General features: G+C 36.1%; 1 protein-coding gene across 1 annotated transcript in view; it reads left to right on the top strand.

The window, feature by feature from the left end:
- Positions 1–12,017, top strand: part of LOC100891020 (structural maintenance of chromosomes flexible hinge domain-containing protein 1-like) — a 99,919-nt gene that overhangs the window by 13,101 nt on the left and 74,801 nt on the right. Inside the window, exons 3-8 of the mRNA XM_030973989.1 lie at positions 5,376–5,537; positions 6,673–6,755; positions 7,634–7,779; positions 8,389–8,488; positions 10,234–10,353; positions 10,536–10,699. Coding sequence (XP_030829849.1) covers positions 5,376–5,537; positions 6,673–6,755; positions 7,634–7,779; positions 8,389–8,488; positions 10,234–10,353; positions 10,536–10,699 — 775 coding nt within the window. The remainder of the gene's footprint in view (positions 1–5,375; positions 5,538–6,672; positions 6,756–7,633; positions 7,780–8,388; positions 8,489–10,233; positions 10,354–10,535; positions 10,700–12,017) is intronic.

Here is a 12,017-nt window from a genome sequence, read left to right as displayed (position 1 = left end):
ATATTCATATATTTTGTGTGTGATTTGCTATTAATTGATTATTTCAATGCTGTATTTTGTTATCATGTGTTTTTTGCTAAATAAAATAATATTTTAATATATATGATCTAGTAAAGTAGCGGATTCTTTTGTCACCCTGGTTGGTGATTGAATAAATTGACCCAAGCCTATGCATTGTAATGATGTCAAAAACTCTTCTACTGTGTTTTCTTCACTCATAGAATTAATATTGAATTCACCTAAAAATACACATTTATGATTATCTACTCTAAGTTCTTTAACCCACTCAACAGATCATCTTACATTTGTATTCGGTTTTCTATAGATTATCTTAACCGTAAATTTTATATTATCTGTAATATTAATTTGCAACCAAAGGGATTCCGCCCGAATGACGCGATATTCAAGACGCATGTACTTAAAGATGTATTGATATATGCTCCAACTCCTCCGCTTGAATCACCTGGGCGGCAGTATACTTCTAATGAATATCCTTCCAAACTGAGCATTGATATGTTGGATAATTGTTCTTGCTGGGTTTCTTCCCATGTTCACATATAAAGGATTTCTGGCCTCCGAGAAGCAGAGGATTCCAACCCAGATGAGTGTTTTTTTGTTGGGAAATACATTAGCCGTTTTCACACGATGGCAATTTTGGTCGGCGCAAAGATCGTGTTTAGAGCTAGTCTGTGTAAGTAGGGTAAGGTCAGCGTAAATGTCGACGTAATATTCAATATTATGTTTTGTTTTGTTTTCTATGCATTGCACAATTATTTTTAGACATTTCTTTGACGTTATATTTAATATTATGTTTTGTTTTGTTTTCTATACATTGCACAATTATTTTTAGTCATTTTTTTTAACAAAGTGAACTTTAGAATTAATAAATATCGGTAAATGGTCAGAAATATCGTAATACAACAGGCCATTTGTAAAATTGTTATGAGCTACATTCGAAAAAATATTGTCAATGAGAGTTTGAGAAATACATGAAATTCTTGTTGGTTTATCAATATGTGAGTTAAATGCGTAAGATTGCAGTGCACTACTAAATTTCACAATGTGGTTATCATCAGAATTTAAAAGATTATTGTTAAAATCGCCCATTATATAAACTTCTTTATTTTTTCGAGAAACAGTATCAAGACATCTATCAAAATTGTCCAAGAAAATATCTACATTATGATTAGGGGGTCTATGGTCTATACATTATGCCAACTATTGTGTTTTTGGTTTTCTCATTTAATATTTCAATATATAAATCTTCAGCACCTTCAGTGTGTAAGTCAGAACTAACTTTATTTTTTAAAATGATTATGTATGTATAGCGCTACTCCGCCCCTTCTATCATTGTCACGATCAGAACGAAATTTATGATAGTTTGGTATATTAAATAGAGGTGGGGAATTTTTATGGAGCCAAGTTTCAGACATGTTATTATGGAAATCTGGAAGTCAGGATTGGCTTGAAGATGCATGGAGTTTGAGTCATCGTACATTTGACCGTTATTATTAGATGAATTAAAACTAGAATTAAATTCTTCTACTGTATAATACTTACTTTCAACATTTCTCAAACCTTGGTCAAAATTTGCGTTAGGAAAAATCATTGAGAATTCTAGAATATCTAAAATATACAAGAAAATCCACAGAGAACACGCTATGTGAGTTTGTGTCCATGTTTGAATTTAATTTTTATTTTCGAATGTAAACAAACAACCTTACGCTGACCAAAATTGCCATCGTGTAAACACGGCTACTGAAAAAACACCTGTGGTATGCTTTTTTTTATATTTCTTTTGTTCTTGCTGTGTGTATTTTCCTATTTTCATGCACAAACGATTGCTGTCCTTCAAGCAACAATGGATTCCTACACAGCTGGGTGTTTTTGATGGAAAAAAAAAATCAGTGCCTATTAAATTTTGATCGAAATGTGGGGATGAACAAATATGTGTACCCACATTTGTAAGCGACACTTAATAAAATGAAGTGGTTTGATTTGTTATTATGTCTGTATTTCTTGCTGTTTCCCCATTTTCATGAACAAAGGATATCTACCCAGATGGGTGTTTCCACTATTCAACGTGTGAAGATGGGCGAGGTTATTATATTGGTTCCATATAGTGATATGACTCAAAACCCTCAGATAGTCTTTAACCCTAGTTTGACTAATGGGCATTTTGACCCCCCACCCCGCACTGTAAAAAAAAAATCCACAACTGCCGCGAACTTGCTTCAGATCGTGACTTGCCTTTTCGTGACGTTTTCTTTTCAAGTATCTCGCAACTTTTGAGACCAAGTTTGCAAAATTGGACAATCCTTTGCGAGGTCACCGTCAATTAGTAGTCACATGCCGGGCCAAGAATTGAACGAAAGTTCACATTTTGCATACATTTGTGTACAAAATATTTATTTTCCTAAATTGCTCTACACTGCCAATCGTGTCTTGTATTGCTTTTTCTTGATCTTGTATGTCTTCAAATTTATCAATATAAATTTTTGAAAAACAACTTTTCTAAAAAAGAATGAGGTAAACAGAACAATAAAATAAAAAGTAATTCCAATGCTAATCTCATGTAACGAGAGTGTTCCTCTTTTCTGGCAATCAAAGAGGAACAGTCTAATTAATTAGTTATGGATGGTGGGCTGATTAGCTCTCCCTATTTATAGTATTACTACTTAAGTTATTCTGTCTTATAATAAGATGATGAAGTGTATCCTGATCAAATGATTGGTCGAGAGCGTACACGTGCCAGGCATTTATTTTGCCTAATACGTAATTTTGATAATGACCGGTCATTATCAAATGCTAATGACCGGTCATTAGTAAAATCATGACAAAAAACAAAAACAAATAATATATTGTGGTGGTTGTTATTTTACCTGACTGCTAAGAAAGCATAAATGCTTGTAAGTAAGCAACCAGACGGCTTCAGGTCCTCTCCGAGGGACCTGGTAATGAGGATTAATGCCTTACCAAAGGACACTAGCGCATCGACTTGGTTTCGAACCCGGGTCACCGGAATACGAGACCACTGCTCTACCGACTGATCATCTTATAACACAAATAGTAAACACCATTTTGTTCGGGTGTTAGTAAAATTACTGCTACCGCCTCGGACGTGATAAACTTTAAAAAAAATAAAGTTCCAAAGGTACCTTGTGTGGGTAATTCTTACTGATGCCCTCACTGCTGAATATTATTTGTATAATTATGCATGAGAACATTGGATTAGTGAGTAAATGTTAGGTAAATTTCAAATATTTCAAATAGCGCCTAAGACCATTCCTTGATAGCTGCGACCATGAAAATCTCAGAGTATGCAGTTCTGATATATCATTTCCAAAGGAGAATAGCAAATCGGTCGATTGTATTCAAGAAACATTGTTTCAGAGCTAAAGTAATATCAGTCTTGGGAGGGCGCTATACAACATAAAGAGTTTATTCTTTACAATTCCATCACTTTAGACTCGATTTCAACCGCGACAACGATCATTGAATATTGTAAAATCGCATATGCTTCCAATATGTTAATTTGAACCAAATTCAAGACCCTACACACAAAACGTTGTAATACCTTTAATAAACTGATAAACCTTCAGTTGCAATTCTTGAAAATAATATGTTTAAACATTACAAATTCGATTGCAGCTTTTTATAGGCCTATTGTCTACGATAACATACAAAACATGTATATGTTGATTTTAAAAAAAAAGTATGAACATCATTATACCTGGCAAATGGGCTAACTATATTTTGCAGCCACGCCCTATGCAAGTACATATATCAGTGCCGATCACAATCCCTTTTCATTGTAATCATATTCATAACTATAAATCTTTCCTTCTCTGAAAATTTGCTTGGTTTGGTATTGATGGAAAATTTACCAAACGATAGATATCTCATTTGGGATACCATGCATGCTGCACAGTAGGTTTAATCTCACAAAGGCCATTCTCATTCACCAGAGAGGTATTGATTTCAGCATTTGGAAATTGTCCTTCATTTCTTCCACATCTAGGTGAAATTTTCTTTGATCAACATTTCTTTTTCTGTTTCAAATAATCTCGCCATTTTAGTATTTTGGTTGTGAAATCAGCATTAATGTTTTGTAATCGAAAAGTGTCCACATCATTCAGAAGAAAGCAAATCACAGGCTTTATTTCCTTAGACAACGTAGGAAACTATACAAAGACTAGACACTTTATGTTCTGTTCTATAAATCAATCATTCAGTCTATCTTGACATTCAATCTTATTTGTTACTTTGGTATTGGAACACGTGCTAGCAAAAAGAAAACTGATAGAATAAGGAAAATTGCTCAGCGCACCAACAGTTTGGAATTGCCCAGTTTAGAAAATATATATGTTGACCGTACATTGCTGAAGGTAACACGTTTTATGAAGGACCCAACACATCATTTGTTCCAAGATTATAATTCAAAAGAGCAGGGATTCGCCTCTGCGTTCCCCGCACTAGGCGGGAGTGCTTCAGACGTTTATTTGGGCCGGATTCGATTCATGTTTACAACAGAAGGGTAAAACGAGGGCAATTATTGTACTATTGCAATGCTTTGCTCCATTTCCTAGGCAAGCAATCACATTGTACTTAACATGCTTACCTGATACAGACTATTTCAGTGTTCCCTATTTACGTTTGAATTGTGAGGTGCCTGGATGTGGGACGTCGCTCGTATTGTTGGATGTAACGCCATTGATGTTATGTTGTTATTATAATTTGTATAATTGTGTACATTATTTGTAATACACCTGTACCAGTGAGGAACGAATTTCAATTTTTTGGACAATAAATCAAAGCAGTGCATGCAGGAAACACATGAGCGTAGCTGTAGCATTTTTATCAAACTTATTTAATACCAAAGTTTCTTTTCATAGTGCCTACTGAAAAGTATGGATGGAGATTAAAGCTTCAAGATGAATCATTTCAATGCAACCAGCCATTAATGGTAAAGGCGGTATATTCCTCCTTTGCTATTATGGAAATACATTCAAAATATCGTCAATAATTACTGCAAATAGTACAATTTTATTACAACTTGTGTTTCATCATTTTACAAAAAAATTGTCATTTTGGAGCTTTCATCTGAATAGCTTTCATTCATATTCAGATAAAGCAAATGCCAATAAATCATGAGAAAAAGAATTGAAAAAATACAGTGTTTCATTTGTTTGTATGTTAAATCAATGGATTCACCATTTATTTACTGACAAAAACTTACTAAAATTCACGTGACTCCACAAATAAGGTGTGAACTTTAATTTTTGTGTAAAAAATTGTGTGTAATTGTTTTTACCCTGTATACATTAATCCCTGTCCTTTAGAAATGTAATACTTTTTCATTTTTACCGTTTCAGAGGAGCTTGTGGAGGATGGAGACACTCTCTTACTGCTTGTGCACCTTAAGCAGGACTTGTCGGCCCCTATCCAGGAGAGGGTGGATTACCAACCCCACTATGACACCATCATCAGGAGTGGCATGTATGAGTACTATGCCAGCGAAGGACAGAATCCATTACGTAAGCCTTGAAATCTTTCATCATATGATCAGTGGTATTGGTAGTTAATTCTTTACTTTCATCTATTAAGCTTCATCACTACTATTTCCAAACAACCTGTTCAAATTCACTGTTCTTACACTTTAAGAGCCATGCTTTTCTTTCTGTTTGGCTGTAGGTTTCATTTATGAATTTGTAGAATTTGTAGAATTTTTTTGTAGAATTTTATTGACTGTTTGACCCCCTCTCGGGATTCCATGACATTTGCTCCGGCGACAATTGCTCCGCTGTAAATTTCATACACTAATCGAATGGCTAACTTCAACCCTGGATTCAACACTATACCCTACCCTAAACCTAACCCTAAACCTAACATAAAACCCTATTGAAACCCTAACCCTAACCCTACATCTTAGACGAAATAAAGCCCGGAGCAATTGTCGCAGGAGCAAATGTCGTGTCACCCCTCTCGGGGTATGAGAGTACAAACAAACATAAAGTATAAATAGCAATGCATGACTTATTAATACAATTCACATACATTATACATAGATAATGACACAAAGATACAAACGATGATAGGTATATAGTGTATGAAAGTACAAACATGAACAATGAACCAACTAGTAAACACAAAGTATATATACATGTACAATGTAGATAGTGACAATAATAAAAGGATAAGTATAATGCAGTTTATTTACAAGCTAAATAGTAAACAAAAAAGGCCGTTTCACTATCCTACCGCTACGAGTACGTGTAGGTTCAGCTCTAATTGTACTTCTTGAAATGCTTGAACGATCTTCTTTCTCTGTTTTTTTAATTAAATTTCAACATAATAAGGCGAGTAAATCTTGCTAAATTCTTCAACTGAGAAGTGCTTTTAGTATTAAAAAGTTTTGTCATGTGCATAGCACTTGGAAGCTTAGACTTACAAAACTTGTTTGATAAATATAAACATCCCTCCCTTTGAAAATATGGACAAACAAAAATATAGTGAAATACATCTCCTATATCAGTGGACAGCCAGAGTGTGCACTGCATATCACAATATGGTGTGTTCGCATCAAACCGACCTTTGTTTACAGGTAATTTATGTGATTCATGTCATCTCACCATAACACCAGTCAGTTCTATTTCTTCCTATACCTAACAGCTTTTGCAATTGCAGAACTGATAGACAACTCAGTTACAGCCACGGTTAATAACGTTGGACCCAGAAATATAGAAATCAGATTGGTATGTGCCTAAAGTTATTTATTTTCTTTTAAATGTGCAAAGTGTTTATTTTTCATTGGAATTTGGATGGTAAATGAAATTAGTCTTTGAAGTTACTGATACTGTCATGACTTTTGTGACAGGCATATAACCTTTGTTAGAGACTCAAATATACACAGTTTGTATCCTGATGGTAATGCCTGTGCAGGTGCTGAAAAACTCACACTTTTGGGGGAATATTGGAAAGTCAGCATCTTGTAGTCTAAAGTGGTTACATCATGTCTTTTGTAAATATTTCTTTTCAGTTATGTCTTGTATTCAAATAGAAAAATATTGCTTCACCTTGTAGTTTTATCAGTGGTTAGACTTCTTTTCCAATACTATGACAATCTTGGCTTATGTTAAGTACAGTATTTAAGGTAATTCATTTCAAGTTTATAATCAATGTTTCTCGTAATGGCTGTTATTTTTAACATACAGGACTAACATTTTCATTAATTTTTGGCAGAAATGGGGTTCTGGCTGAGGATGTGGCTTTCTGCAGGAAGCCTTGTTCACAACCTTGTTGATGTAAATTGCCCCCCCCCCAAAAAAAAAAAAAACAAAAAACAAAAAAATCAACTGCTATGCCAAAATAAAACCATGTCACATTTAGATGAAAGGCTAGTAAGGATGGGGGGGGGGGGAGCTGCATGCAACAAAGGCCTGTAAGAGTACTCACTAACATGTGCGGTATAAGGGTTTTGCTCTAGTTTTTGCTTTATATCGTCTGTTTAGAGCCAGAAGGATGTTATCAATGTGTTTAAGTATTTGAGTATATGCCCTTCTTGCTCCAAATAGATGATATGGGCTTAAGAGCCCATTAATTATCCTGCTTTTTATAATTCACTTTCAATCAGTACCTAGATGAAACAGGAGATAAGAGTATGGTTTGTGTCCTTGACAATGGCAAGGGTATGACCACCAGGGAACTCAACAACTGGGCCATCTTTCGACTCTCTAAATTCAATCGCAAGAGACAAAGACTAAATCAAGAGAACAACAGGTAACATCACTTCATTAAAAAAATTGATTCACAAGGAAAGGAGAGAAATGTTCATTATAAAATTTGATTAGGTTATTTGATTTGGTTAAGCGGTAGATTAGTCATCTGGGAACTGCATGTTAGCTGTATGACACCAAGTCAAGGATCTGTGCACAAAGCCCCTGACTCCCAGATATAGACCTTAAACCCAGATGTCCATGGGTTGTATATCTACCTATATTCTATCTGTTTAACAGTAAATCCATGTTGTTGTCTCAGGCGGTAGATTCAGTGCTAAATTTATTTGAACGAAGTCTCAGACCAATTTATAAGGCTCATTTAGTAGCATTGAAAAAGAAATATAGTAGGATTAAAAGAGAAAACAATATCAAAAATTGAATACATTGTTATATCAATTGTCAGAAAGCGGCGAATATTATAAACTTGGGCAATAATTTAGTTCTTTATTCATCATGTTTGAAAGAGTGACAATAATATACACCTCTATGATGTACTAACACAGGCAGATTACTATGAATTCATGAGCTTTTAGAAAACAAAAATTAGGTGTTGTAAACTTAATTTTTGTTCTCCATTCTTGTATTTAATCGACTATTGATTTTATGACAGTGATGAAGAGAGAGTCATTCCCAGATCGTTAAACAGTGACATCTCGTACTTTGGAGTAGGAGGAAAGCAAGCAGCGTTTTACATTGGTGATTCAGCCAGGGTGAGTTGCTTTTGCTTTTTGCCTGTATCCTCGGACATAGTCTATTAACACTTTGATTGCTTTCTTCCATAGAGTGCACGGTCGCCCGTTTGCCACACGTGCAATTTGCCCCAATCGACAGAGGAGGGTTGCTTTGTGCAACTTACTGGCCGTGCAAGATAACTCATTTCTGGTCATGATTAACTCCATGACAACTGCTGTATCACTTTAATAGATTAATCTTACGATTAAAACAGATAAATATTCTTAAAGCCTTGATACATTCATCCCATGATTAAAGGAAACCGAACCCCAAGTAATAACTTTACCTATACTAAGAGATTTATTATATTATTGCCCATAAATCTACAATATTCCCCACCAAAGTTTATGAAAGAGGAATAAATCAAAAATAAAGTACAGTTTCTCAACACGACATGGGCATCGCCATTTTCTTGATAATGTGACGTACTATGCGAAGTCGTTTATCAAGTAATGTATTCAAATTTATGGATGTTTCTTTCCCAGACGTGTGTTGTGATGAAGCATTTCATTCACCTGCTATTATCCTTTATACTATAATTGCCAGAACGCAAATTGCATAAATAAGTTAGTGCTCTTCTGGGGTGAAGGTTTCTCATAAATGAAATATATTTGTCAACTGCTATAGTGTAGTATTTATAAATGAATTTTGTTACAATTGTGCCCCTATTATTTATTTTTCACCTAATATAATTTCTATCATCTCAGTTATTATTATTTTTTATTGAAAAGTAAAGGTTTCGTTATTGATTTAAAAATTCTTTTCAACTAAAGCTTGGTGCATGATACATGTACAACTTCAACAGGTACGTCACATTTTCAAGAAAATGGCTGCGCCCATATCATGCTGAAAGGCATCACATCATGCCAGGAAAATCTTCATTTATATATATCTTGTACATTTTCGTAAGGAATATTGTACATCAAAGGGCAGGAATACATCTCATTTTTCAGAATACCTACACTTATTCTTTGGGTTTAGGTTTCCTTTAATACAATATGGTACAGGGATATTATTTGGGTGGTGGTCGTGGTTGAGTGGATATGTCACCGGAATGTCGATCACAAGGTCCACGGTTCGAGTCCCGCCGCGGCACTAATGTCCTTTGGCAAGACATCGATCTACATTTGCCACACTCAACCCAGGTGAAGTAAATGGGTATCTATTTATTATTTCCTTGAAATGCTAGAGCGCCGTAATGGCCGCATTGCTAAAGGCAGGGTAATAATCGGGGCAGCCACCATTATTATTATTAAAGAGCTAATCGACAGCAGTTAAATGTGGTGCAAGATAATAGTGTAATGTAATGGGTCCTTCATGGTAGTTATTTCAAAACAATGTTTGATTTTCAAGCAACAGTGGTGTAAGTTACAATTTACTATCTATCAGATGTCATGCAAACTTCTAAGTATGTTCTAGATTAGTTTGGTAAGCTTTTGTAAGAGTTCCATGAACACAATGAGTTTATAGAATAAAAAACTCTAAATGATTGACTGGTAAAGATAACTAAAGATTGTTAAGTCAACAGTGATTTCTTGTCCTTTACAATTCACTATTCTGATACAGACTTGAAGAATCAATCATGAACCTATTTATTTAGTGTAGCTTTTTCAAAAAGTCTGCTGGGTAATAATTTACATCTGATATCTCAGATGTACCCCTATATGTGCAATGGATTCTATACCCAATGCAAATTGCCCATGTTATACATCTTTTCTTATAGATGATCAGTAAACCCAAAGATTCTAAGGATGTTCATGAGATGTTGGTATCAAAGGAAGAGTTTGAAAGGAGAGAGAAGAACAAAGAAGACATCTACAGCGACGTCATCACAAGCAGGCAGGTGGGTGGTTGATTAAATATGAAAATGTTTGTTTCCTTTCTTGCTCTTATAAAGCCTAGCAAGGACAGTTATCTATCGATAGAGGAATATATGAAGTATCTGCAGAAGCTGAGATAACGAAGCTGTAATACTTTCAGTAACATTTCTTTTCTTCATCTCTTTCATGCAATTCACACCTAAAGCCTGGCGAGGGCAGTCACGTATCACAAAAATATGAGACCCTGCACAAACTGATCAAGGAAGAGGAAGGGAAGGAGAACTTTACCCACGTCGTCATCACCAGTATCAAGTCACAGCACATCAAGTTCCTCAAAGATGACTTCAGCAGATGGAGCAGAATACTGGCGTAAGTTTCTCACGTATAGTGTTCTTGATTACATTTACATACGAGAGACAGGTGTTGGGTCAGGGCACAGGTAAATGTTTGGTATCAACCCCAGATATCCATTCAAAACCCTCAGCCCCCCCCCCCACCCCCTTCAGGTTTTGTAAGTGAGTGAGTGTATATAAACAGACCTTGGATTACAAACCTGGACTCTCTATGAAAATAAAATATTTTGAAGCCGTTCTCCATTTCCGTATCAGGACAATTACCCCCTGGGCAATCACCCCCCGGAAAATTACCCCCCCCCCGAGGACAATTACCCCCCAAGGACAATTACCCCGGAAAATTACCGCCCGGAGAATTACCCCCGAGGACAACTACCCCCCGGGGACAATTCCCCCCCGAGGACAACTACCCCGAGGACAATTACCCCCCGAGGACAACTACCCCGAGGACAATTACCCCCCGAGGACAATTACCCCCAAGGACAACTACCCCCGAGGACAACTACCCCCGAGGACAATTACCCCTCATGGACACTACTGGGTATGGTGGCTCAGTGGTTAGAGCGCCCGCCTCATAAACGGGAGGTCGTGGGTTTGAACCCCGGCCGAGTCATACCAAAGACTTATAACAATGGGACCTTCTGCCTTCTAGCTAGGCGCTCACCATATTAGATTGGAGAAGGGTAGTAATAACATATTATGTTATGCAGGGCCCGCTGGAAGAGCAGTTTCATAACTGAAGTGGCTACCCTGGGTAAATAAAACGTTATTATATATTATTATTATTATTACCCTCGAGGGCAACTACCCCCGAGGACAATTACCCCCGAGGATAATAGCCACCAGAGGACAACTACCCCCAATGACATTCACCCTGAGGAATTTAAAACACTGTGACGTATAACGCAAGCTTATCTCCAAATTGCTATTTACAGAAAATTGTATAAACGTTCATTTTCATTTCCAATTATTTAATTCGATATGGGGGGGGGGGGGTTGGAGGTTGCCCAATTCCCCTGTAGTTTTGCTACCGAGTTAAGAACATAAATTACATTCTTAGAAATTGAACAATACATTGCGCGCAGATGAGTACGCGTTACAGCCTCTCTCACCATCAATGGCACAGCAAAGAAATTAGGTTGTAAGATTTGCTTTATGCATCCTCTTTAACTTTTTAATCAGCTGATCGTGTATTTGTCTTTGTATGTATAATGGGCCCTCATCCATGCCATGATCCATGATTAAGGTTTTCTTCACGTTATCTATTTATTTCTGTTGTCATGCTGAACTTGCTGAAGTATAATATGTTTTCGTTTACGTTAAGTTATTTTGAA

Source organism: Strongylocentrotus purpuratus, unplaced genomic scaffold (assembly GCF_000002235.5).
Source record: "Strongylocentrotus purpuratus isolate Spur 01 unplaced genomic scaffold, Spur_5.0 spur5_scaffold_7, whole genome shotgun sequence".
Taxonomy (NCBI): Eukaryota; Metazoa; Echinodermata; class Echinoidea; order Camarodonta; family Strongylocentrotidae; genus Strongylocentrotus; species Strongylocentrotus purpuratus.
The sequence above is the reverse complement of the archived record's forward strand: the minus strand, read 5'-3'. Positions and strand labels throughout refer to the sequence as shown.